Source organism: Ursus maritimus, unplaced genomic scaffold (genome assembly GCF_017311325.1).
Source record: "Ursus maritimus isolate PB19 unplaced genomic scaffold, ASM1731132v1 scaffold_27, whole genome shotgun sequence".
Lineage (NCBI taxonomy): Eukaryota > Metazoa > Chordata > Mammalia > Carnivora > Ursidae > Ursus > Ursus maritimus.
In genome coordinates, this window is record NW_024425230.1 from 8224929 (window position 1) to 8250938 (window position 26010).

Sequence of the window (26010 nt, forward strand, 5' to 3'; positions counted from 1 at the left end):
TATAAGTCTCCCAGAAGACTCGGCCATGACCTGGCTGATTTATGGTTCAATAGGATATACATGTATGTATAACAGACTTGCTTTTACTGAGTGCTGGTAACCCCTCATTCCTCTAACCTGTCAATAAAATAACCGGAAAATGGTCCGATTTGGCAATGCTGTAAACTCAGAGGTGCCTCACTTTGCATGGACCAATGTCAAGGACACCTCAAGGTCATGGTGTGAAGGATCATGTGGACCTTGAATTTCTCTTTGGGGTTTCTCCTTTTAGGACTCACTCATGGCTTCCAGGGGGCTGGAGCAATAAGAGGCCCTCTCCCAGAGTTACAAGATCGAGCAGAAATCTGGGTGGTGCCTCGGGCACAGTGGCCCAGGTCTGGCTCCCAGGAGGCCCAGTCTATATGCAGGTGGAGTCTCCAGGCTGGCCACACAGGGTCCAGGCCAGCTTGCCAGGAGTCTCCAGTGGGCATGCCCCCATAGCTCTAGGACTGGGGGACAGGTGGTGACACGGTCTGTGATAGGTGCGGGGAAAAGGTCTGCAGATTTGGGGTCCTGGTTACTGTCTTGTGGGCAACATCAGCATCAGACCCAGGAAGTGGCTGAAACTGAAATTTGGGCACGGAGGCCCTGCGTGCCCAGCTGGATCGGACCCACGTACACTCTCCCCCCACCCCAACCCCTTCCGCCCCTGCATTTTGAAGCCAGGCTGTGTAATTAGCATGCACATCCTTGTCACTTACCCCATTTGCATTCACCAAATAACCAAGGAATCCACCCTCTAAAACATGAGCCCCACCCCCCCGCAAGATATTTTTCATGCCATTCTTGCGTGTTTTCCTGCATTTTTTTCTCAGTGAATGCGTTTCTCTGAACCCCCTGAAAAGAGAGACCCATGGCCCAGGAAGAAGCAGCCAGCACAGGCAGGCAGGTCGTCCCCATGGCCCGTCCCTGGAGCTCTTGGTCAAGCCACCAGTGACCCCGGTCTCCATCCCTCCCTCCGGGGCATGGTGTGAGCAGCCCGGCCGTGGCCTCACCTGTCGTTGGCCACAGGCAGGGCTATCTCGAACTTGGCCAGGAACTGGAAGTACTGCTCCTCCGTCTGCTGCGTGAAGCCTGTCCCCACCAGCAGCATCCTGAGGTCCTCTGCCCGGATCACCCCATTCTTGGCCACGGACCGCGAGCCCTTGATGTTGAAGATCCTCTGCAGGCACTCGGACAACCAGATGGGGTCAAGGAAGTAGAGGTTCCTCAGGCCGCGGCTGGTGTCCGGGAAGTGCAGCAGGGTGCCGGTTTCTATGAGGAAGCCGATGGCTGCCCAGGGAAGGGGAGGACGAAGCAGCATCAGACCAAGGGTGACAGGGACTCTGGGGTGACCTAGTCTCTACGGGGCTGGGTCCCACGTTCTTCTTAGGAAGCAAGCCATGCTCCCAGCACACACGGCCCTTTAGATGGCTCTGCAGCCCTGTCCCAGGTTCCCGAGTGGCACCCCGTGACTCTCGCCGACGTGCTGAGCTGACGGCCAGCCGGGGCGCTCCGGACCGCCCACCTCCAGCTTTCGCGGAGCCCATCTGTGCAAATGTGCCTCCTCGTTACAACGGCACCAAGCACCTGAAGTGCTCGGACGGTCATTCGCAGACAGGTGCAGAGCGGCGAAGGAGGGGACTCCCCCTATCCGGGCCCGCCCCCCGCCCCCGGGCTCCCCACTCACCGGACTGCAGGTCCTCGTAGTCCTTGATGTCGTTGTCGGGCATCTGCTCCACCAGCTGCTCCAGCTGCCTGTCCGTCAGGTACTGCACGTCGTCGCTCAGGCTGCGGCGCTGCTGCTCGGCCAGCACGGCCTCCTGGAGGCTCAGGTAGCTCCTGGGGATCTGGGGGACAGGGGGGCTGGCTTGGTCCCGCGGCTCCTGGCGCGCCCCGCCCTTCCCCGGAGGGCTGAGTAGGTGAGCGTCTCCTCTCACCCCCTCCTCCCCGGCCTGCCCCCTGAACCGCTCGCGCGGGGACCGCGGAGCCTGAGCACGCGGCACACGCGTCTGGATTCCCGACGGACAGGGAGCCTGAGGTACGCACCAGCCTGCCTGCAAGTTTCTGGCAGCCGATGGTGCTGCCCACGTCCTTCATGTTGCACGTGACATGGAAGATCAGCTGCCGCAGCCCCTCCTGGCCTTCCAGACTCTTGCAGGAGAGCTCGCTGCGAGTGCAAAACAGAACGTGATCGCTCATCGCACCGCTTCTCTCTGACGAGCGTCGCAGTGCCTCTGCGTCCCCAGGTTTTGTCCCTAATGCTGGCAAGTTAGAAGAACCCGTGAAAGGTGAACGCAGAGACATGTATTAAGGTCTCGCTTGGTGCAAAGCTCTGTGCGGGAAGCAACGCAGTATGTGTCCTGAGTGCGCCCATTTTACAGAGGAGGAACGTGAGGCCTGAAGGTGCGAGGTGACCCCCAAGGACACGGGCTGGAAAGGACCAGATTCGGGGTGGACCCAGGTCTGGCCCAGAGCCAGTGCCCCTGTTATCACAGGCCTCAGGGGTGTTCTCAAGGGCACACAAAGAATTTCTGACATTTGACATCAGGTTCAGCCAGATCCAGCATTCTGAGGCAAATGGAAGGGTCCCCTGGCCGGTCCCTGCACCAAGGTCTGTGGGAGTCCACCCAGAGGGAGGGACCCTGAAAGCCCCCAGCACAGCGTAGCAACCCATGCTTGATTCCTATGAGAGAAGGCTTACTTAACTCGCTGAGCTCCTTCCGTCATCTGTGAGGTGGGCACAACGATCCCCATGACTCACAGGGCTGTCGTGAGTCCAAGGACAGGAGGTAAGAGAAGCAGCAAGCCCGGGGCCCCGGTCCCACTGGCACTGGCCCGGACCACTCTGACCCAGTGTAAGGGCCAGGGCCACACCTGGGGTCTGTGATGGTCTAGAGATCAGCCAACGTGACAGGTGGTACACGAGTTTCTCTCTCCTGGTCCCGTGGGGGCTGTGGGACCCACGGGGAGGAGGGAACCCACACACCTGGAGAGGGTGTGTCCAGGCTCTGCCCTGCCAGTGCACTAGGGCAGCTTGCCTACCCAGGGCTGGGTCTGCTCCGGGGACTGAGCTGCCTCCCTGTGCCTGAAAGGGGCCCTGGAGAGCCCAGCCTGGGGCTCAGGAGCCCTCTGCAGGCAGATCCCGGTGTCCCCGGGAAGACGGACAAACGAGGAAGCAGTAAGAAAGAGCAGGACACTCACTGCAAGTGTTTGAAGGTGATGTCCGGGAAGCCCGTGGCCCTGGACCCAGAGGGCGAGCGGCAGAGTGCCAGCACGTAGGCGCGCAGCGTGGCGATTCTCTCCACTCGGAATTTGCTTTCAATTAAGTCCAGGTGCGTGCCGACCACCAGCACCACCGCGTTCGGGGCCTTGGCCTGCCAGAGAGAACCCCACAGCTGAGCACTGGCTCCCTTCACTCCACGAAGGGACCGGAAACAGCTCCCAGTAAACCTCTGTCAATCTTGAGGGCATGTTATGGCCAGAGGGGTTCCAGGAGCCACAGCAGAAGGGCGGGATTTCCGATCCCTTCAGCCAGTATGTCATCCACCTGTGACCTGGCCTGCATCCAGCCTCTTATCATCTTTACTCGTGAGGCAGGAGCTCTGTCTTCCTTTTTGGTCCGAGAGTGGGGGGCTGGCTCTTAAATGTAAGGTAGAAGGAAGCTGGGAGAGCTCGGACACCCGTCTGGCCGAGGAGGGTTTTAAGGGCTCCACGGTGACCTATGACCCGGGGGTCCTCTGAAAGCCCGCCAAGATGCCCAGCGTTTCTCCCTGACCGTTTCCTTTGTTTTCCTCAGTGAAGGGGGATGCTTCAGAGAAATGCCCCCCCACCCCGTGATGCTCCGAGGCCTGGGCCCTGCCGGGCTGGCGTCTCCTCACCTCGATGTTGAGCAGCCAGAACTGGAGGTTGGCCACGGCCTCCTCCCCCAGCGCCAGGTTCCAGACCACCACATACAGGGCCTTGTCTGTGAAGAAGCACTGGTTGACGGTGGCCATGCTGGCGGGGCCGCCGATGTCCCAGACGGTGAATTCCACAGACTCTACCTGCTTGAGCGACAGGGGCAGTGACAGGAGGCATTTAGGGACCAGGGTTGTATCAGTCAAATGGAGAGAATGGTGGGCTTCATCACGTGCTGTGCTTGGGGCCTAAAAAACAGCTTGGCCCATCTTGCTGTTTGTCTTGGGAATTAAGGAACCCAAGTGAGGGAAAGGGGCCCAGCAGTGCGGACGTGGGACTTCTGGAAGCTTCTTTCTACCGCTCACAGAGCAGGGGGCCGGGCCCTGGACGGCGGGCTCCCGTGGGCTGGGGCGTTTGCGTCCACCTGTGTCTGTGGAACACTGGGGACACGGTCCTGCCTCTGTCTCTGCTGCAGACGGTCAGACCTCCTGCTGGAGGGAACCCCGGGGCTGACGTTGGCACTCACACCAAGGCTTAACCTCCATCTGTGCGAGGGCGAGGGTGAGGCCGAGGAGATGGGCCTCCGAACTCGTGTAGGCCAGAGGGCGGCGCCCACCAAGGATGATGGGAAGCCGCCCCGACGTGGGACTCAAACAAAAGATTAGCTGTTGTGCTGCTGGGAAAGGCTGTGTAAACGGTGGTTTCTCTATCGTCCTATGAGCTAAGTAAGAGTCTGGCCCGAGCAGCCAAGGCTGCAGTTTTCTGCAGCAAAAGATCGTTTCCGCGACGTTGCACGTTGGCCGCTGAGACAAGGCGTGCTGACCTGCTTTTGCAAAGGAATGAAAATGGACAGCTGTTCTTAACTGGCTGAGGGCCCAGACACACGGGCAGGGACGTTTGAGAGATCAGGTGGTGGCTGTCCTTCGACAAAGGAGGGGAAATTATAACGCTGGCCGAAAGGAAGTGGGGGTCAAAGGACAGGAAAGATGGAAACAGCAATTCACCCCTCGGATCTCAGACAATCATTTGCTAAAGACCAGCTGGAAGAAAGTGATACTAAGTAATTGCTTAAAAAAAAAAACAAAACCCAAAAAACCCCCCAAAAAAACCCCAGGAGAGAATCCAGAGATTCTGGGTGACTTTAGAGAACGTCTGGACGAGTTAGTGAGATTCATTCCTGGGGTGTTCTGGGGTGGCGGTGGTTCTGCTGATGTTACGTACTAGGTATTTGACTGTTCTGACACTGCATACAGGCAGGACTCTGCCCTTCAGAGGACCAGTTTCTGGGTCTGTTAAAATATACAGCTTAAATGCTTAATGACCCGAACTAGAATGCCTGACTTGGCAAGTGATTTCGTGTAGAAGACTCCGCAAGGAAACCTGTCTCTACTTGGCCCTGTGCTGGGGGCTGTGGGGGGAAATCGTGCGGCCTCTGGCCCCAAGGCCTCTTGGTTTTCCCCCAAACAGCCTCCTCGCACCTGGATCCCCATGTGGGTCCACGGGACCACAAATATGGCGACAGGTAAGGGAGGTTTTATCGGTGTGTGTTCCTTCCCCGAGCCGGGAGAAACAGCTACGGGCTAGTGCTATAGTCTCTCACTCCAACTCTTCCGCAGGCTCTTTGCTCTGATTCTAGGGCAAGACAATGTTCATTTTCCTTTGTCTCATACTAAACGAAAAAAAAACGATTAGTAGGGTTGCCAAAGGATTCGTTTTAAATAGGGCTTAAGCACTCGACTTTTCAGAACTTCGGGTGAAAGCAGGTGCCAGGCAGGACAGGGCATTCATTCCAGGGGTGCTCTCTCAGCCTCCCCATTAGGGGCAGGAGCTGCTGTGTGTCACTGCCTACAGATCTTACAGCTCTGGGGGGCAGCTACCCCAGACCATTAGAAATGCCATCCTTAAGGCCAGGAGTACAAGGTCTGGACACTGCTGTCTTTAGAAAAATCTAACGGACAGCTAAGATTAAGAACCACTGGCCCAAAGCCTCAACTTAACTATAACAGAACAACCACGAGGTCATGTTAAGAAATTATTAAGAAATTATTCACTGCCCTTGGCAGGAGCTGGTTTGGAGACAGCATCCAGCGGCCCCTTACATATCCTGGGCCTCAGACACTAAGCTGTGAATATCCCAGGCTCTCTGGAGAGGAGAGAGAAGGGGGCCCGGGAAGCTCCCTCCCACCCACGGGGACTCTGCACGCCGACCATCCTTGACCTTGGCTCTCGAGCCAGCTGGCCTCTGGAGCTCCCACTTGGTGGTCCTGATGGTGGCCTCGCTGTGCACCACCTGGGGGGCCCTCCCCGTCTGTAAGATCTCCAGGAGGGTGGACTTGCCCTGGCGAGGAGGACCCACGATGATCATTTTCATCAGCTTGCACTTCTCTGCTTTCCGCAGCTGAGCGCGCAGGTAAGACAACATCGCTTTGGGGCCTACGCGAAATCACAGAGCGGGGAATGTAGACGCTGCTGACATACGGACGAGAACATGCTCATAGCTCTTGGGAAACAAAATCCCGTCTTGAAGGAACACTTCCCATGTGTTCTAATGGGGGAAGTGGAGAGGGCGATTGGGTCGGATGGGGGGAAGCTGCGGTCATAATTACCCCAAAAGTGGAGTCCAAAAGTCAAGGACCTAAAAACAAGATTCTTCCTGCCCAGAGAATCACAGATAGCTTTATCATATAGTTAACTGCACTACGATGGTGCTTAGCAATGATCAGTTTCCGGGTAATCTCACAGCACCTGCCCAATCACAGAGCCCAAGTTGCTTCCAGCCCAGGTCCTTAACGACTGGACTTGAGTCCTCTTTCCCTGGGGCAGGGGGGCGGTGGGGAGAGGGCTGGTTGTCTCGGAAGCCCTACCTTCTTTTTTGATCTCCGTGGGCACGTTGCTGATGTTCAGGTCTTCGATGTCCAACTGCCAGAGGTTGCTTAGCTGTCCCAGCTCAGAAGGGAGCTCGCGGAGGCCAGGATTGCTGAGGGCACACACACACCGTGGGAGGACACAAAGAAACACACATACGCACGCACGCAGCAGCCTGCCAGCCTCTGGGGCCTGCACCCCAAGCCCAACATCTCAGGCCCTGCTTTCGCGCGTTCCATTGAGAGAGCAATTCCCAAAGCCTTTCTCGCTGGAAGGCCAGCTCTGTCTTCTGCAGAGCCCCGTGGCTTAGAACTAGATTTCCTCCCCCAACGTCCTCTGTCTTCTATTTATTACGATGCCATAAAGATTATTAGCATCTCTTCTCAAAAAGGCAATGTAGGGGCGCCTGGGTGGCACAGCGGTTAAGCGTCTGCCTTCGGCTCAGGGCGTGATCCCGGCGTTACGGGATCGAGCCCCACATCAGGCTCCTCCGCTGGGAGCCTGCTTCTTCCTCTCCCACTCCCCCTGCCTGTGTTCCTTCTCTCACTGGCTGTCTCTATCTCTGTCAAATAAATAAATAAAATCTTAAAAAAAAAAAAAAGGCAATGTAAACAAATTATTTTGTATTTTCATTGTTTCGCACACTGCACCCCCACAGTGCCTGGCAGTAGGTATTCAATAAATAGAAGGATGGGTGGCTGAGCAGTTCTCATTAGGACTGAGCACAGCAGCACGCAGGGCATCACGGCATCGCGGCCCCTGCCTTCCCCTCTTCCCACCACTTGGACTAAGCCCCATTCTGAACGTCCCCCCGCTGCCTCCCGGTACATAGATGGCTTCTTTCCCCCGGTGTCTGTGTCCTCTGACGGGTTCCAGAGGACAGTCTGCCTCCCTGTGCCAGCCGAGTACTCACTTTCCCAGGTAGAGTTCTGATAAGCTCTTCAGGAGGCAAACCGAGGGAGGGACGGCATCCAGGTGATTGTCGTTCAGACAAAGGACTTCCAAAGACTCACTTAGGAAGGCTGGGAATTCCAGCACACCCGCTGTGAAGAAATGGCCAAGACCGGATGTTTGCCGATGATTCCGGACCATGATGTCCTCCGGGTGCAGAAGCTGGTGCAGCCTCCAGACAGCATTTTGGCAAGTCGACCTGAGCAAGGTGCTCATCTTCCTGACCTAGGGATTCTAATTCTAGGGGATGGTCCTACAGGCAACCTCGCACGCGTGTGGCAAGGATGTGAGGGCAGCACATTCCATGCACACTGTTCGGAACAGCAAAGACCGAAGACAGCCTACATGCCACCCCCCGCCCCCCACAGGGAAGTGGCTGATGAATAACAGGATAATATCCAGCTCTTGCAAAAACGGGGCAGGTCTACAGTACGGGTAGGAAGTGATACTCAAGAGCTATTTGTGAACTGAAAACGGGTGTGTGCGGGCATGTGAGCAAATACACACCCCGTGCATGTATGTGTGTGTGTTTCATGTATGTGTGCCATAATGCAGACAGATGCTTCGAGATGCTGTTTACGTGCAGGCCACGCACGCACACAGGTGCATGATGTTATAGGTGTGTGCACACACACCACACGTGTATGCACGTTACAGGCACGCGGATACACACAGGCCCATAGGCACATACACGTTATACATGTATGTTAGACACAAACATAATCGTTACTGGAGACACATCAAATTCCACCCTCGTCTCTGGGGAAGGGAATTCCTAGGAGATTGGATATTCATTCCACACCATTTGACACTGTTCAAAAATTCTGCTTACCATGGACATGTTTTCTTCAATTAAAAAAAAACCAATCCATTACAAAATAATACAACGAGCTTGGTTTTTATGCTTCCTGAGAAGCATCTCTGAAAAACCAGCCAACTCTCTAGTATTTAAGCGACTTCGTTAATGAGGCTAATTATGAGATACCCATTAAGAGCATGTTGCCTGTGTTCCTTCCACGGGCACCGGAGTGTGGGAGCTGAGAGTGACTGCGGCCCGGAGCTTGGACTCGTGCACTGATGGGGATCAGAGTCTCAGATTTCAGTAAAATCTCCAAAGTGCCTTATCCTCCCTGGTAAAGGGGGGCGGGGAGCAGGACTCCACACCCCCGCAAGGGCCCCTTTCAGCTCCCGCTCCCAGAACTCAAGATAAAAGACGGCCCCAAAGCCCTCTCCTCCGGCCCTCTGCCAGCCCAGCGAGATAGAGAAGCCAGGAATCTTTTGTTGGGCTGGAGTGACTTTCCTGTCCTTGATCACAACTTCCTCCCTTCCCTCTGGCTCTTCTCCACATGTGTCGCCTGTAGTATCGATGTAATGGGGTAACCTGACATCAGAGAATGTTCCGGGACAGACGATAACGGAATCCTGGAATCTGTGCCTGGAAAACCAGCCCAGCTGGCCCCCATGGGAAGGGGACTCAGTGCAGTGCCTCCTTGAGGGTAAGAAAGGTGCAACACTTATAAGGACGGCTTTGAACCTAAGAAAAACGCTCAACGGGACTTTTTTTTTCCCTCCCAATGAAAAAGAATGACTCCCTTTAGCCGGCCCTGACGCACACTGAAAGAACACACGCGGGAAGAAAAAAAGGCTCACTTTCTTCCCCGAGAACATGTTCAGAACACCTGGCCTCTATGCTTTCTGATTTTCAAGTCCTACGTCGGTGTTTATGAAGGAATTACCACGGCAGAGGCAGCACCTGTCACAGAGCTCCTGGCCCCGCGCAGACACGGCCGGCGAGAGCACAGCCCGAGGTATTTATGAACTGTAATTATTCCTAAGTTATTTATGACTCTGCTGGTCTGAATTTTACCGTAAAAACGGCTGTCCAAATTATTTTTGGACGAGGCCCCCGCACAAATAGGACTACTTGAATGTACATAAATCTCCTTCGAATTTTACTATCCCTCTGCAAACAAGTTAGCTTTTATAGATAATTCCTTACCCCAGGATCAACAGCCCCCAGAGAATAACCCCCACAGAGGAAGAATTTGCAATGGGTCTCCTTCTTTTCATTCAGGGGTGGGCCTCAACTTTCCCGAGGAGACGAAATTAACAAACTCAAGAGCCCTTTGTCCTGTGCCAATGTCCTGTGCTCCCTCGACCTCTGCAGGGAAACTTCCAAAGGGTGTGGCCTCCTCGCCTCACTCCCCAGACGGGCTCCCGCGGGCCACCGGCAAAGCCGTTTTCCAGAACACGAGTACACGCTCCTGTTGTGTTTTTCGTGGCGTGCCTTTGGCCTTGCACTCTGGCGGCTTCACAAGGGAGTGTCTGGTCCCAGTGAGTGTTGGGCCCTACATCCTCTTGCCCTTGTGCATTTCTAGGCTGGAGACACCTTTCTCACCCACTCAAGTGCGCGAAGCTCAGTCCGCAGCAAGGGAAGCCTGCCCAAGATCCATCCCAGCTACACTTTTCACGGATATTATACTGTTTGGGCATTAATGAGAAGAGAGTGTTTGTCTGTCCTTCCTTCCAAGTGAAATCCCTACGTCTGGACTCAATTTCCAAAGTCCTAAGGCCCCTGCATTTTAAAAAGGATGAGTTAGGAAACTCCTTATTGTATGTCCCCATTAGTGTGGTTTGGGGCCTTCTCATTTGTTTCTGGGCCACTTGGACTTCCTTTTCTGCAAACTATTTATATCCATTGCCCTCCCCCCTTTTTTTTTTTTTTCCAATTGAGTTGTCCTTTTCAAAAAAATTAATTTGTAAGCAGTCTTTGTATATGAGGGACTTAAGCCAATTTATGTCGCAATGATTTGCATTGAGAATATTTCTTCTCAGTCTGTTTGCATTATAACTTGGTTTATGATGCCTTTTACCGAACAAAGCTTTTCAATTTTTACGAAGCCCAAGGTTTCGGTCTTTTTCTAGCGACTTCTGGATTTCCCATCTAGTTTTTAAAGGACTTCTCCATCCCTCAATTTTAACTATATTCTCTTAAATGTTTATTGTTTTCTTTTTCTTTTATGTTGAAATCTGAAATCCACATGGAGACTTTTGTAGTTAATGTAAGCAGGGTATCCAGTGCTGTGATTTTCCCCTTCTAACTGGACAGGCAGGTAACAATAAAACATGTTTCCCTCACTAAATTGAAATGCCACCTGTGTCATATACTAAATTCCTATTATTTCCTTAGGTCTGTTCCACTGATGACGTGTTCCTTTTTAATCACATGTAAACACACACACTCATACATGACTGATACATATGTATGTTGTATGTATATTTACACACATACCAGTTCACTAAAAAGTGTAACAGGTGGACAAACTATTTAGGTCATCTCCTGCAAATGTGTCCTGGCCTCTGGCATTTCTCGTCCCCATCTTACACCATCTGTCCTAAAACAGCGCTGGCCAACATACTCTGAGCCAAAGAAGAATGTTCTGTTACATTGAGAATGACCTAAATATTGGTTCCTGTTCTTTGGGACAGCATCCTGACGGATATTTGTGTGAGCATAGCTGGCTTTAGAAGTCTTAGCTTTCAGGTGAAAAAAGAGGGCTGGCTGAGGAACTGGAGGGACAGGTCCACACCTTCCCCCCATACCTCCCAGAGGACGATGAATGAGAAGAATTTATTTTCCTAGAATGCTGTCTGCTGAGCTGGCCAGGCTGTAAGACCAGTAAGAATGCTCTAGGAACAGTTGTTTCTGATGAGTTTGGGCGAAGACCCAAGCCCCTCCAGAATCTCAGCTGGCCAGGACAGTGGGGGCTGTGTTCCCATGTGGTCTTCACCAGACGCTACAGTGTGGCAGTGAGGACTTCACGGTGCTACCCTTCCCAACCTTGGGGCTGGGGTCCCACACTGTTGGCCTGAAACCTGGTTCTGTCACTGAGCAACCACGTGACCTGGGCAAGTCAGTCAGCCCCTGTGCTGCAGACTGAATTGTGTCCCCTCCCTCCCTTACACGTCGAGGCCCTAACCCCAACATGATGGTATTTGGAGCTGGAGCCTTTGGGAGGTGATCAGGTTTAGCTGAGGTCATGAAGGTAGGGTCTCCATGGTGGGATTAGTGCCCTTATAAGAAGAGATACCAGAAAGCTTGCTCCGTCTGTCTGTCTGTCTCCGAGAACACAAGAAGACCCTTACACGGAGCCTGACTGCAGACTTCCAGCCTCCAGAACTGTGAGCGCATACATCTCTATCGTCTCAGCCGCCCAGTCTGTGGTGCTTTGTTACGGGAGCCTGAGCTGCCTGCAAGCCCATGGGAGCCTCAGCTTCCTCACCTGCACAATGGGGAACCCAAGCCTTACCCCATGCCGTGAGCCTTACAGAAAGGCACTACTGGGGTACCGTCCCTAGGGAGGTGCTCACTCAACGGCAGAGCCATCCACACAATAGCTACCAGTCTCATCGAATGCAAGCAAAGAAGAGGGCTTCAGGATACTTGCAGGCCAAACCCCTCTGATGAGCAAGGGGCACAGGGCGCGCCCAGGTTTTTCGGGGAAAGCCGCATGCAAGGGCGACCCCCGGTGGTGGAGCAAGGAACTGCCCGCCCGGCTGTCTCATCGGCCCCCACGGACACACACACACCTGTCTCGGTCCCAGAACGCTGGCGCCCTCTGGTGGTGAAAAAGGAAATACGCTTTGTTTTCAGTCCGTCTTCATTTCTGCAGGGGCAAAAAAAAAGTCACATTTTGAGGACAGCAGGACAATTTTTGCTGTGACTATATAAGGCCGAGCCATGCGGAGATAAGGAAGAACATTCCATCAGCAGGGTGTTTGGGCCTCCTGCAGCTACTATGTAAGCACCCATAGCTCCTGCCTGCTAACTGCACTGCTTACGCTCAGAAGTCTTTGGGGAAAAAAATGTCCAGGGGAGGTGATGACCAATGGTGGCATTACCAATGGTGATGTCCATTCTTGAGCTTTTCCATTTCAGGCAGGTGTGAGCATTTCTGTGCCTGGCAAGAAGGCCCATTTCAGTGTGACATGGAGAGTGATTCCATATCACACACTCTCACCTGGGGTGGGGGTGGGGGTTCTCTTTTGGGGGGTCAAGTCCTGCGAAGAAGTGGGCTTCAGCAAGTGAAATAGAGAGGCTGGTCTCCAGGACCCCCCCAAGAGCCAGCTGTGCTCATCCCCAGATTTTCATCTTTTTTTTTTTTTTAAAGATTTTATTTATTTATTTGACAGAGACAGCCAGCGAGAGAGGGAACACAAGCAGGGGGAATGGGAGAGGAAGAAGCAGGCTCCTAGCGGAGGAGCCTGATGTGGGGCTCGATCCCAGAACGCTGGGATCACGCCCTGAGCTGAAGGCAGACGCTTAACGACTGTGCCACCCAGGCACCCCCAGATTTTCATCTTTCATTAGAAGGCTTTGGGAGTGATTTTTATTCAATGGATGTGCATTTGGGTTAGTGATTGGCCAAAACCTTGGAAAAGAATGACAGGTGAAGCTGATGTGAGAAGATCCTCCAGGAGCCTTTAAAAATTAGAAATGGGAGGACACTGTTATGGGTGAATCGTGCCCCCCTTTCTAATTTAGGTTTTGAAGTCTTTTTTTTTTTTTTTAAGATTTTATTTATTTATTTGTCAGAGAGAGAGAGAGCACAAGCAGGGGGAGCTACAGGCAGAGGGAGAAGCAGGCTCCCCGCCGAGCAGGGAGCCCGATATGGAACTTGATCCCAGGACCCTGGGATCGTGACCTGAACCAAAGGCAGACAGACACTTGACCGACTGAGCCACCCAGGCACCCCTATGTTTTGAAGTCCTAACCCCCAGGACCACCGAATGTGACTGTATTTGGAGGTGGGGTCTTTAAAGAGGTAAACAAGTGAAAATGAGGTCATATGAGTGGACTGTAAGCCACTCTGACCGGTGTCCTTCTAAGGAGAGATTCGGACACAGACACGCACAGAGGGAGACCATGTAAGACACAGGGCAGAGGGGATGCAAGCCCAGGGGAGAGGCCTCGGGCACCTTAACCTCAGACTCCCCACCTGCAGAAGTGTGGGGGGACTAGTGTCTCTTGTTCAAGCCTGTGGTACTTGTTATGGCAGCCCTAGCCAACCGACAGAGACACCAACCCACGGGGCTGCGGGACTGTGGTCACACATGCATTTCAGAACTTGCCGGGGTAAAGAGCCCCCATGCTTACTTGCCAAATTGGTTTCTGGAGAGATCCAGGGTTTTGAGCTGTCTGCAGGTCCACTTCTCTGGAGGTGGCAGTGCCATGAGCTGGTTTCCCTGTAACCTCAGGAACATGAGAGCCTGGAGGGAAAGAGAGAGGGAGAGGCAGAGACACCGTCAAACACCACAGGGTGGAGAGACGGAGGAGAAGGGTCAGCTCCCTGACCAAACGCAGGGAAATGATGATAATCGGTTCACCTTCCCGAAAGTTCCAATAGTGTCGGGCTCAGTAGCCTCTTAGAACTCGCGAAATTATACCCAGTGCGGCAAACAGGACCGTCTGTACACGAGCCTTCCCCCCAGATCAATGGGAGGCAGTTATTCCAGAAGGAAAGGAGTCCAAGTACGTCTCAGAGTGACAATTATTCATGGGCCTGTCTGTGGAGCAGTGGCCCAGGCATCACACGGCAGGGGAGGGGCTGCAGCACACTGCGGGGCGCCCCTGCCTCCCGTGACCTCCTCAGGTGATGCCCTATACAGGGGCAGGGTGGCGGGACACCATCAAGAATTTCCCTCTTGATCTGCTGCTTCTGGGCTTGGTGGGAACCAGAAAGCCCAGCTGGCATGCTGCTGGGGTGGAATGAGGAAACCGACTCAGAACGGGGACTAAACTAATGGCCGGGGTGCCCCTGAGGGTAGCAGTGACCTACACCCTCACCTACCAGGGCGCCCCTTGAAGTGTGCACACCCTGGGGCCTGAGACTTAATGGCCCGCGCTCCTGAGAACACACAGATGGAAGGTACCTTCTTGGCCCTTTAGGGGTCCCTGAACATGAGGGGAAGCTGCACTTCTCCCTGCATGAGAACCTGTGGGGGCCCAGGAGGCTGGCGTGGCAGGACCGCGGGCCAAGGCCTGTGCGCTCTGCCCGGGGCTGCCCCAGTGCCTTCAGCCAACACTGGTCAGGCCCCCGATCTGGGGCTGGCCCTCGGTGCCAAGAGATGAATATAAGCTGTGCTCTGCTTAAGGGGCTCCCGTTCGAGTGGGGAAAACAGAGACAGATCGGCAAACCACTGAAGACAAGAGAGAAGCCCCATGTGGGGGGAGTCGGGGGGACACGGGGCTCTGGCAAAAGGCACTTTCTTGAGTTCACATCCAAAGAAGCTTCTGACCCCCAGCAATTCCAGTCCTGCCACATTTGCACACTGGTAGGCCTTGACAGGGGGCACCCAGGGGCCCAGAAGGACAGAGGCCAGTGGCGGCCAGACAGAGGGCTGCTGGGCTGTGCTTACACTCTTCAACATCGAAGAGTCCTTGAGGATAAAAACCCATGCTTTCCCTTCCCTTCACAGAGCTGTTTTCATTTTGCTCACTTCCTCCCAATCTTCGCTCATAAACACGCACATTTTTGACAACTGAACTTTTTTTTTTTTTTTTTTTTTTTGGTCTCAGAAGCTCAGGAGAAGACTACAGATTGTACTGCAACGTGGACTGATTTCCTCACAAAAGCCAAAAATGAGAAAGAGAGGGCGATCAGACTTACATCAAGCTGGAAAAGCCCCAGGGGAACTTCCTTGAGAGCGTTTTCTGAGAAATCCACATCCCTCAGGTGGTTTTTCCAAAAGAGAGCCATCTTGTCTGGTAGAGATTCCAGAGCATTTTTGGATGCTTTACAACATTTCTAGGAGTTTGACGAGAAAGCGAATGAGATATTAATTAGCTTTTTAAGTGCAGTGGTGCTTTTGAGAAAGACCGTTTCCAAATCTGATGTGAAAAATCAGAACTCGACAGTAGGGCTCTGTCGTAAATACAACTCGGTGAAGAGCCTACAAACTGTCATTGTCCCGTGTTCCTGTCCTTGCTCCAAGGAAGGGACGGGAATGGTTTCCTGAGGGAGACAAAGGGGGCTCATGGCTCCTATCCCTTCATTCCAGAACATCTGGCCCATCGTCCTCGGGAATAACGGCATCATTCAGGACCAAGCTCTAGGGATGAGCCGGTTTCCCACACACACATATGTTTAAACCAGAATGAGAATGCTCGCGATGGAGAATTTCTTGGTTTGAAACCAACAGCAATAAAACATAAACATTCTTTACGCTGGTCCATCTGTTTTAACACTCAAACTTCCCCAGGAACAAAAACGCCATTTAATTGGCAGTGTGGTGGACGTGGATTCTTCTTCTTCTCTTCTTTGTTCTTATTTCACAGCTAGTTGAAAGGAACCATGCCTCACTTTCGGGCAGAACTCCTCCTATGCCAGACGTGCATGCTGTAACGGTGGAAAGTTCTATGGGCGTTACGGCACAGATCTCAAGCCGGAGTCGGGGTGGAGGGTGGGGGAGGGGAAGGGGCTGGCTTTCAGGTGAGTCACCTGAGACACTCAGTGGCAGGATGCTGAGAGACACCGCTCAAGGGCATTGCTGCTACCCAGCCTGGTCACCGAGGGGAGGAAGTAAGACAGAGCCCTGACCAGAGCTCTGGTTCACGTGAGAGGCGGGGCTGACCGGCCTTTCGTGATTTCCGGTACAATACTCACCAAAGGGCAGGCCCAGGCACCTGGAAACACCTTCAGGTTATTTCTGGAGACATTCAGAGAACTTAGTGACTTGAAGCAATGAAGGAAAAGTGCAGGTAGTTCTGTCAATCTATTGTCAGAAATGTCAAGCTCCTGTAGCTTCCGCAAACCGATCCAGTTAGTGGCTAGGGAGAGAGAGAATAATAAACTGGTAAAAAGATGGCTGTCAAGAACAAAATGACAAATTAGGTCAGGTTGTCGATGATACAACATACCACCTTCTTCTTCAAACAATTTTTCTAAGTAATTTTTGGAAGCTGTCAGTTTTTGAAGTTTCGAGAGGTGCAGGAATCCCGGTGGGAGGTGGGGCAATTTGTTGCTGGAAATGTCAATCTCGAGGAGCCTGCGGTTGGGGAAGGAGGCAGTCAAGGCATCAGAAGAAAGAGGAAAAGCTTCACTGTTACATGTTTCTCTGTAGGCGTATTTCTCTCTTCCCCTCGCTCAAAGCTGAAGACCGTGCGTGGAAAACGTCTCAATAGGACTTCTATTCATCACATTAACCGTCACCATGTCCCGTGTAGACAAAGAAAATCCAACATCTCTTTGGTGGGCCCTGGACTCACTGACCAGTAGGGATGCAAACCTTTCTCAATATATGATAGCAAAGTCAGCTGGTGTCTTGGAAGCTGCTGGAAGGCCACAGGGCCGTGCTTCGAGCCGTCTGGACCCCCGAGTCTGGCCCTGGCTAAAGACCCCCACTCAGAAGGCACTTGTCCTTGAAATGTTTGTGTGGCACCTTCCTCCCCGTGGCTTACATCTGACCCTATGCTCTTAGGAACATTCTCTCTTACTTCGCTCTAAGTGAAGCCTTAGCTTTTGAAATCAGCCCAAATCCTTTGTAGAGTGAGGATTGCGCACGTCAGTGAGGGTAAGCCTTCCCCCTTCCCATGCAGCCTCAGGGGGGAGGCTCAGGCCTCCTCCCAGGGCCTCCTGAAAAAGGAGACCAGGAGCGGCCCTGCCATGCCCCTGCTGCCAGAGCGCGGTAGGGGTAACTGCCTGTGAGGCCCCTCCCACTTTCCCTGGGAGGTCAAATAAAACCGGGCGCCCCCGGGTCTCACTGCTTCCCCCAGCCAGGAAGCGTCCAGCCTTCTCGGGTTTCTGTCTGCTGGACCAGGACCAGACATCTCGGGCGAGCAGCCTACATGGCCACCATGCGCAGTGTAAGGTGGGCCAGACAACCCCCCCCTCCAGACTTCTCTGTGTTCCCCTTGAAAGGAGGGGGACTGTATTCCTCAGAACTGTGTAAGGGCAGGCAGAATTTCTGTCCTTTTACGGAGAAGTGGTTTTCAAAACCACAAACTCCAATGAAGGAGTACGTAGGGGGAGGAGGACTGGGGGAGGGGGGTGGCGCTGGGTACAGAGGTCCCCGTGTACACCCCGAGGGGCCCGCGTGGGGCGAGTGCTCACCTGGAGCAGATGATTTCGTCCGATGACTGCACTGCCGGCAGCTCCCCCAGGTGGTTCTTGGAGAGGTTCAGCTTCCGGAGGTTGATGAGTCCCCAGGGGATGACAGAGGGGAGGGAAGCCAGGCAGTTGGCAGAAAGGTCCAGCTCCGTGATCTGGCAGGAGATGTCTATGAGCCAGTCTAGATCCACCCAGGGCAACTTGAGGTGGGACCATTTCACACGAAGAGCCTGGGTTTGGAGAAAGGGGAAAAGCACCCTCAGGCGGTGAGCCCAGGGGCCAATGACGGCTTGGAATAGAGCAATGATTTATTGGGCCTCGAGTCTGTCTGTCCATCTCAGCTGGAGTCCCAGGGTGTCAGGACTGTGGCCAACTTGTGGCTGGCACTGACGGGTATCTGCATCTCACAGGTGATCTCCCACCCCACTCTCCAGCCTCTAAGGGGAGCCCGTGGGCGGGGGGCGGGGGGGGTGAGTGTTCCTTCTTCCAGGGCCTGCTCTGTGCAGAGGACTCCACCCACGCTTGGGGGAGTCTCCCCAGACTGGAGCAGAAGGCTGAAGACCAAACCTGGGTCTCCTGACCTCCCTTCAGGGGTCTCACCCTGTGATGAGAGCTGCCACCGCCTGCAACAGGCCAGGCCCCACACTGGGTGCTTTGTGGATGGGCTGCTCCCGGAGTGAGAAATATATACAGACAATGGCCAGGCCATACATAAAAAACCAGAACTTTGACACGCCACCTGTAGCTACCTGCCTGGGAAACTAACCCCCTTCTCTATAATAACCAGCCCACGAAGCCAGCCTGCTCTAAGCCAGACTTGCAGGGAGCCTCACTGCCACTAGTATCAATCCAGTAACTTCTGTAACAATCAGCCCCAAATGGCCAGGACTTGATGAATCGTGGAGAGCTTCCCCAGTCTGTATCCACGTCCCACTTAAATCAACCAGAGAAAGCCAAAGTGCTCCCCCAGCCAATCATGCAGTACTCCCCATTTCTCGTGAGCTGCCTCCAGCTTCCCTATCAACAGTGGGGGCACACCAGAGGCTTTCCCTTTCTCCCACGATAAAGCTTTCCCACTCCTCGGCCAAAACGCAAGTGAAGGTAGCTAACTCCCTTGCTACAGCAAACTTGGAATAAATCGCCTTTGCTTTTCTTGTTTGGCTGGCCTTTGCTTATTTCCACAAGAGGGAGTCAGAAAGGCCACCTGCTTGCTGGGGTGTGGTGGTTAAATACACACGAGCAGAGTTTTTCTTTTTTTTTTTTTCTGGATCATCAAAGAATTTGGGGCTCGATTCGGTTTCTGGGCGGAGGAAATCAACTTTTTGGCTTGTTTCTCCAAAGCAACTGGAAGTCCGTATGAGAACATTAGAGAAGCAAAAAATCAGTGCTCGGCCAACAGGAAAATGTTACCAACCAAGCCGATGGCGGGAAAGACCAGTAAATGGGGTAAGCTCCCTTTCAAAATTGGCAGCAGCAGACAGACGTCCTCACATGGCCACTAGATGGCGATGTGTGTCTGGTCTTTATCTCCTTAGTCCTGGGGCCAGGGTTGGAAAGGGCGGGTCTATGACACCCTTCCAAAGTTCTCGTCTTTGACCCAGGGATGAAGGACTCGGTCTTGTCTCTCCATTCACCTGCATAAGGAGGGGCAGGTGATGGTCTGCTGGATTTGGGGTCAAGAGAATGGATTTTTAAAAAAAGACAAGTAAGTCCCTCTATTGCTGTTTCTCTTGTCATTACTGTTTCCCCCACACTTTTTTATTTTGAAAAATTTCAGACCTGCAGAAGAGCTGACCTTGGACCGTGAACACGCATGAAATGCCCTTCACCTAGATTCCATTGTTAATCCGAAGCCACATTTGCTTTCTCTCCTTTCCCTCCATATACACTTTTCATTTTTGTTAAAGATTTAGTTATCTTAGAGGGGGAGGGGCAGAGGGAAAGGAAGAGAGAGAGTCCCAAGCAGACTCCACCGCTGGGCGGGGAGACCAATGCGGGGCTCGATACCATGACCCAAGAGATCATGACCTGAGCCCAAACCAAAAGTCGGACGCTTAACCGGCTGCACCACCCCGGTGTCCCACCCTTCTTCATTTTTTGCTGAATCATTTCCAAGTAAATTATAGCCATCGTGGCACTTCACCCCTAAACACTTCAACAGGTGTCTCTGCAGAACGAGAATATTTTCCTACGTGACCACCATATATTGATCATTTTCAAGAAACGAAATCAATACAATATCATCAGATCTACATTCATAGTCCCAGTTCTCCCAGAAGTGTCTTCCATAATTATTTTGTGTCCTGATCCGGGATGCCATCAGGAATCACACACTGCCTTTTGTTGTCGTGTCCCTCTACTTTTCTTTAATCTAGATTAGTCCCCATGGCTTCTTATAGATTTTCCAATGTTGGCATTGTAATTTTTCAAGTCCTTCCAGCTGTCTCGTAGATTACCCCATAATCTGAATTGACTCAATTGTTTCCCCTCCTGTTCAGATTCAAGGTCAGCATTTTTGTCAAACGTCTCAGACAACGATGAGTCCTCTCAAGTGGATGTCACCAGAGGGCACCTGCTGGCAGGTTAGTCTACTACCTGTGATGCCAAGTCTGCTCTGTTGAAGGGAGTGTCCATCAGACCCCTTTTATAAAGGTGCATTTTACTCTTTGTGATTCGTAAGCCATCTGTGGAGTGATGTTCTGAGACTAGTGAATATCTTGTGTCCTTATGTCATTTCACCCAGTGGTTTCAGCGGCCATTGTTGATCCCAGCCTGGCTCAGTTAGTACATTGATGGTCACAAAGCAGTGATTTTTCTAAAACTACTATTCTTCCTACATTTGTTACTTGGCATTCTTCTGTACAGAAGGGGGTCTCCCTGCCCCTTTAAAGTATCACTATGGACTCACGGATTTTTTCTTTATTCAGAGTATTACAATTATTATTATCATTATGTCTTTTGCTGCTCCAGTCATCCCCAATTTGGCCAGCAGGAGTCCCATCAAAGGGGCTCCTGTGTTCCTTTGACATATCACTACCTGTTTGGGGTACTTCCTTAAAGTAAAAGAAGCAAAAGAAGATGTCCCCGTCTCCTCTGGAGCTTTCCAAGCCCCAACTCTGGACTCAGCCCTGAGTCCCTTTAGCAGAAAATGGTATTTAGAAACTAGAATCTGGGTGTTAGGCATACCCACTGCTCCCGGGGTGTCACGGCTTCTCAGCCCATTGATCCGACACATCTCTGTATTGTACACGAGTGCATTCTGATGCCTCCAATTCAAATCCAGCCACATGGGCTTCTCCCTCATCTTTCCATAATTCACAATTGCATCACCCTTCAGCTGGTTATTGTCGGTTTTCATTTGCTAAATAAGCAGTTTAAATAAGCCAGATGATGTCTAGGTCACTTCTGGACCCAGGATTCTCCCTGGCTTGTGTGCTGAGAGGGAGTGTCCTCCTGTGGGGAGCCTTGGGATCAGCATGACAGCTGACCCAGGAGCGGGCTGAGAGGAAGGTCACCGTTCCAGGGTTTGCAATGCCAAGTCAGAGAAGGCCCTCCAAGGGCCCGGCGGCCTCTTCTTCCTGGGTTTTTGGAGACACGCACCAGTCCCGGGCCTAGGACCAGACAGCTGGACACAAAGCCAAGAGGCCCAGATCGCAGTCTGACTCTCCACTCACCCTGTGTGGCCATTTCTGGTCATTCAACACCAAGTGGATTTGTCGTGGACTGACACGGCAGCCAAACGGAAGCTGAAAACGAGGCTGCTTTTGGTTTTGAATTTTAAGAACAAATCTTAGGTGTCTATTGAAAGTCTTATAAATCAAACGTCAGGACTGTCAAAATTAACTTAAAAAAGCCAGCAATGACTCCGATTGTTGCTGTGACATGAACAAATGGCGGTACAAAAGGATGAGCGGAGACGTCCTGTCCGGACAATGGCAGTCTCCCTCCTGCCCCAGCCCCAGGTCTCTGGCGTGTTCTGTGAGCACAGAGCTGCAGCCTGTGATCCCGGCAGGAGCAGGGCCCGACCTCAGCAGCCCCGAGCCCCTTGTCTGCCTGACTAACTCCATGTGGGGCCTCGGGCAGGTTGTGGTAGACGTGGATATCTTCTCGGGCTCTGTCTGGCCCAACTTCCCTTCTGTGAACCTGCCTGGGTCCTCTCCTGTGCCCCAGCCGGCAGTGTGGCCGTCCAGCACCCAGCCCGTGGGCACCTCCAGTGCAGAGCCCTAACTGACGGTCCTGGATGGTCAGTAGCATGCCCCGCATACAGCAGACACTAAATAAATGTTTGCACATTGACAAGAATCAAACCATTGAGAACTGCAATCTGTCCATTCAGAGCTCCAACCTGTTCAATCATCCTAAAATGTCAAGGTCTGCTCAGAAACCCTTCAGGCATCTCCCAGCCCCAGGCCGCCGGCAGCAGGGCATCCCAACTCCTTCCCTGGGGCACCCCACACCGCCAGTCTCCCCTGCCACTTTCCAGCTTCAGGCCTCACTGTCTCCTCCCTGCCCTCTGCTTGTCCTCTGCATTCCCGCTGGCAGAGGGCTCATGGACTTCACAATTTCTTGTAGGTAGAAGCAACTGGGGGATGGGCACGCTCCCAAGAGCAGATGATTCAAGGCCAAGGGAAAAAAATGCCAATGAAATACAGAAACTGCCTGTTCATGAATGAACCACAGGGCTCAGAAAGTGGACCCAATGCTGACATTCTCTGGAAGGCTGTGTGGACCCAGGGAGTGTGGCCTCGCTGTCAGTAACTGACTGGCCCACTGGCCAGGGGGCTGCTCGGGAGCCCTGGGGCTGCCAATACTCTCCATGGAATGTGCATTGTTTGGTAATGCTTGGATACTGTGGGAAGCACAAGGTTGGTGGGCCTGGAGCTAAGAGAGCTTTCGTAAAAGTGTATTCCTGAAAACCGGCTTCGGCTTCGTTTGGATGGCAGGTGTCATGAGGTCACTCGAGGATCCGAGATTCTGCAGGCCTGGCTGGCCTCTGCCTTCACACCCTGCTCTGCCACCGCAATGGCTCTGCACCCTGCTCTGGTTCTCTCCCTTGGTATTCACAGCCCTCCTACCACCTCCTGTCTAAATCCTACTAATCCTACAAGCTTTGGTGCCAGGACCGCCTTCCTCTTCCTCCACGCGGGTCTGGGGTACCACCTGTAGCTATGTTACGGGGACCCCATCTTGCTTCATCTGGAGGGCACCGTTCTAGCAAAAGAAAATCATCAATAAGTAGAGAGTGGCTATGTGTGCCACTGAATTCGCCAGACATGGGGAAGTGGAGGAAGCAGATGCTGCCAGTTCCTAAAATGGAGAGTTCTTTTTAGGTCTAACCCCCACCAGAGTTTCTGCAGGGTGGAAATCTGTCAAACTCACGACGCCGCAGGAGAACGAGTCACAAGCAGAAGTCTGAAAACAGGATAGCATACTCAGAATATAGAGATCCTTGTGAAAAGATTTCTGGGCTTGGTGGTTGAAAAAAAAAAGTGTGAGATTTCTACCTGGTCTTGGGTCAGTTTGAAAACATTCATTAACAAAAGTGATTTTCCTTTCGGTGCCCAAACATTACAGGGTGTCCAAGTATTTACTAAAGCGGCAGAAGGGAAGTTAACACGTGCACAGTTAAAGCAGATGACAGGACACTTGACGTGGAAACCAGCTGGGTGAGCCCTGAAGCCCTTGTTATTTATTTGTGTTTAGCCCGGGGAAAGATCATAATAAACAAGGTTCTGAGGGCGAGAAGCCAGCGATTGCATAATGGAATCCATGTACACTGAATTGCAAAATCAAGGACAGCTGGATGCGGAGATCCCCCCCCCCCCAGTTCACCAGTGCCGAGGCTAAGGCACCCCCACTCTGGAGAAAACAGACGGAAACGCGCTCGCATTTGTCCTCAAGCACTAGCCCTCAAAATTTCGTGCAAAAGAGAAGGAAGTACTGCTCTTCCAGAGGCAGAGGGGGATGACCTAGAAACTTGTTTCCCGAGGCAGTGGTAGCGATGAGGACCGAATCAAGAAGGCCTAGATGTATTAAGGACATGGCTCCGTGCAGACAGTGATGTCTGGGGTGCTTCTGTGCATGAAAGTCCTCCTTGCCCTGCGGTGGGGGCTGCGGTCCAGGAGGGCGATTACCTGCCCCTATACAAACCCGCTTGAAGCCACCAGACATAGACTATCCCAGTGAAAGAGCCAGGAGGCCACACTTACATCACTTTTGCTCACTTTTATCTCAGTGCAACTCTCATTGGCCGAAGAAAGATAATTGGTAAGCGAAAGGCTGTGGTCTATGATGCTTTCAGCCTGGCTTTTAACCTTGAGAGTTGTGGGTTGGCAGGGGCTGTGTGCCTGTGCCGTGGGTTAGGTGGACAAGAGCCTCGCCAGACTGGAAGTTCAATATCACCTCCCCTTGGTCTCTATGGGGCCCACAGAGCAGAACTCATAGCTCTCCTGCCTGTGTTGCCAATTCATCCTTCCTATCGGTTGGTCCGTGTTTGACCTGTGACCTATGGTTCACTGTGTAAAAACCTTTCCTCCCTGAGGCTGTAAATCCTTTGAGGGGACCGACTAGAGCTCTGTGACATTAGGGCATGACACGAAAAGGCAGCTTACAGAATCAGTCTATTCCATCGAGACACACATGTTCAAAGGAGACGAAGGAGACAGAGAATCTCTAAAGTGTATTTGTGAATCCTTGGCCAACGTAAAACGCAAGCCTTTCTTTTCGGTGGTGAAGCAACAGTTCCTGGGATAATGGCAGAGGGTGCCGTCTCCTTATGGGGCCAGCCAGAGAGACGAGAGCTACCTTCTGACACGTGAAGGAGCAGGCCAAGCAACCAGACGGCTGGAGACACAGCAGAACCCACGGGTCGAATCTAAACAGAACGGACTTGGCAAAAAGCCCGAAGAATAAGTCAAAAGAAACCCTACAAATGAAAGTGCCTGCAAATGTTCTCCGGGAACCCAGACTGTCTGAGGAGGCCGTGGAGGACAGGGATTTGGCTGGACAAAGGATCAGCACGTTGGAGACAGCGGCTCTGTCCCAGCCTCCTCGTGCATGTGAGGGCTGCAACACACAAGACCCCAATGATCGCACGTGCCACCGTGCCTGCCACCTTGTCCCCGGCGAGAAAACCTCCACATGAGACTTCCAAACACACCAGTTGCTCAAGTCCCTGCACTCTGGCAGGGAAAGGCTCTCAGGAAGAGATGGGACATTCAGCACGTAAAGATGAGTAGGAGACTGGACGTCTGCCCGTGCATGGGAGGTGACCGTGACCGGTGGACCCGGGCCAAGGGCAATGGAGCAGCGGCCACAAGATGGAGTTAGGGGCTGAACTGTGTTCCCCACAAAAGATATGCTGAAGCCCTAACCCTCAGTACCTCTGAATGTGACCCTCATTGGAAAGAGGGTCTTTAGAGAGATAATTAAGTTAAAATGAGATCATTAAGGTAGGTCCTCATGTAATATGACTGGTATCCTTATCAAGAGGGGAAATTTAGTCACAAAGGCAGGTACATGGAGAGACAGGATGATGTGAAGATATGCAGGGACAAGATGGCATGTGGCTAGAGTGATGGGTCCACAAGCCAAGAACGCCAAGGCCTGCCAGCCACCACCAGAAGCTAGGGAGAGGCAAGGAAGGGCCCTTCCTTGGAGCTCAGAGGAAACAGAACCTTGCTGCTGGCACCTTGATGTCAGACTTCTAGCCTCCAGAACTTGAGACAGTAAATCTCTGATATTTTAAGCCAACAAATTTTTGGTACTTTGTTACAATAGCACTGATACAGATGGTAACAAGTTAAATGAAGAGGAGAGAAGTCAAGACCCGAGAACCTGGAACATTCCATGGACAGAGGCCGACACATTAAAAAAGGGAAAGAAAGAAACAGATTTTTAAAGGCCAAAAGGATGCCTGTTGAGACAAATAGATTAGAAATATAGTGAACAGGTAAGGAAAAAGATAGTAAGATTGGTCATTAAATTAGCAAAAAAGCCTGTGAAGCTTCCACAGTGTACAGTGAAGTTTCAAAAACAACCTGAGAATAATTATAGGGAGTAAAGGAAGGGAGAGATAAGGAGAAAGGGGAGGTCAGCCTTCCTCTCAGACTCAGGAAGAAGATGAACTCAGTGACTTAGTTAATGAAATGACTGGATGAGAAAAAAA

The 26010-nt window shown here is 52.5% G+C and overlaps 1 protein-coding gene across 1 annotated transcript in view; it reads right to left on the bottom strand.

Annotated features, from left to right (window-relative positions):
- The window catches only part of LRRK1 (leucine rich repeat kinase 1), a 121152-nt gene that overhangs the window by 31780 nt on the left and 63362 nt on the right, over nucleotides 1–26010 (bottom strand). The window contains exons 7-20 of the mRNA XM_040642691.1: nucleotides 17847–18073; nucleotides 16655–16782; nucleotides 16401–16564; nucleotides 15405–15542; nucleotides 13892–14004; nucleotides 12325–12401; nucleotides 7697–7826; nucleotides 6783–6895; nucleotides 6137–6351; nucleotides 3900–4064; nucleotides 3223–3395; nucleotides 2068–2188; nucleotides 1709–1868; nucleotides 1035–1311 (exon numbers count right to left, since the gene is read on the bottom strand). Coding sequence (XP_040498625.1) covers nucleotides 1035–1311; nucleotides 1709–1868; nucleotides 2068–2188; nucleotides 3223–3395; nucleotides 3900–4064; nucleotides 6137–6351; nucleotides 6783–6895; nucleotides 7697–7826; nucleotides 12325–12401; nucleotides 13892–14004; nucleotides 15405–15542; nucleotides 16401–16564; nucleotides 16655–16782; nucleotides 17847–18073 — 2201 coding nt within the window. The remainder of the gene's footprint in view (nucleotides 1–1034; nucleotides 1312–1708; nucleotides 1869–2067; nucleotides 2189–3222; nucleotides 3396–3899; nucleotides 4065–6136; nucleotides 6352–6782; nucleotides 6896–7696; nucleotides 7827–12324; nucleotides 12402–13891; nucleotides 14005–15404; nucleotides 15543–16400; nucleotides 16565–16654; nucleotides 16783–17846; nucleotides 18074–26010) is intronic.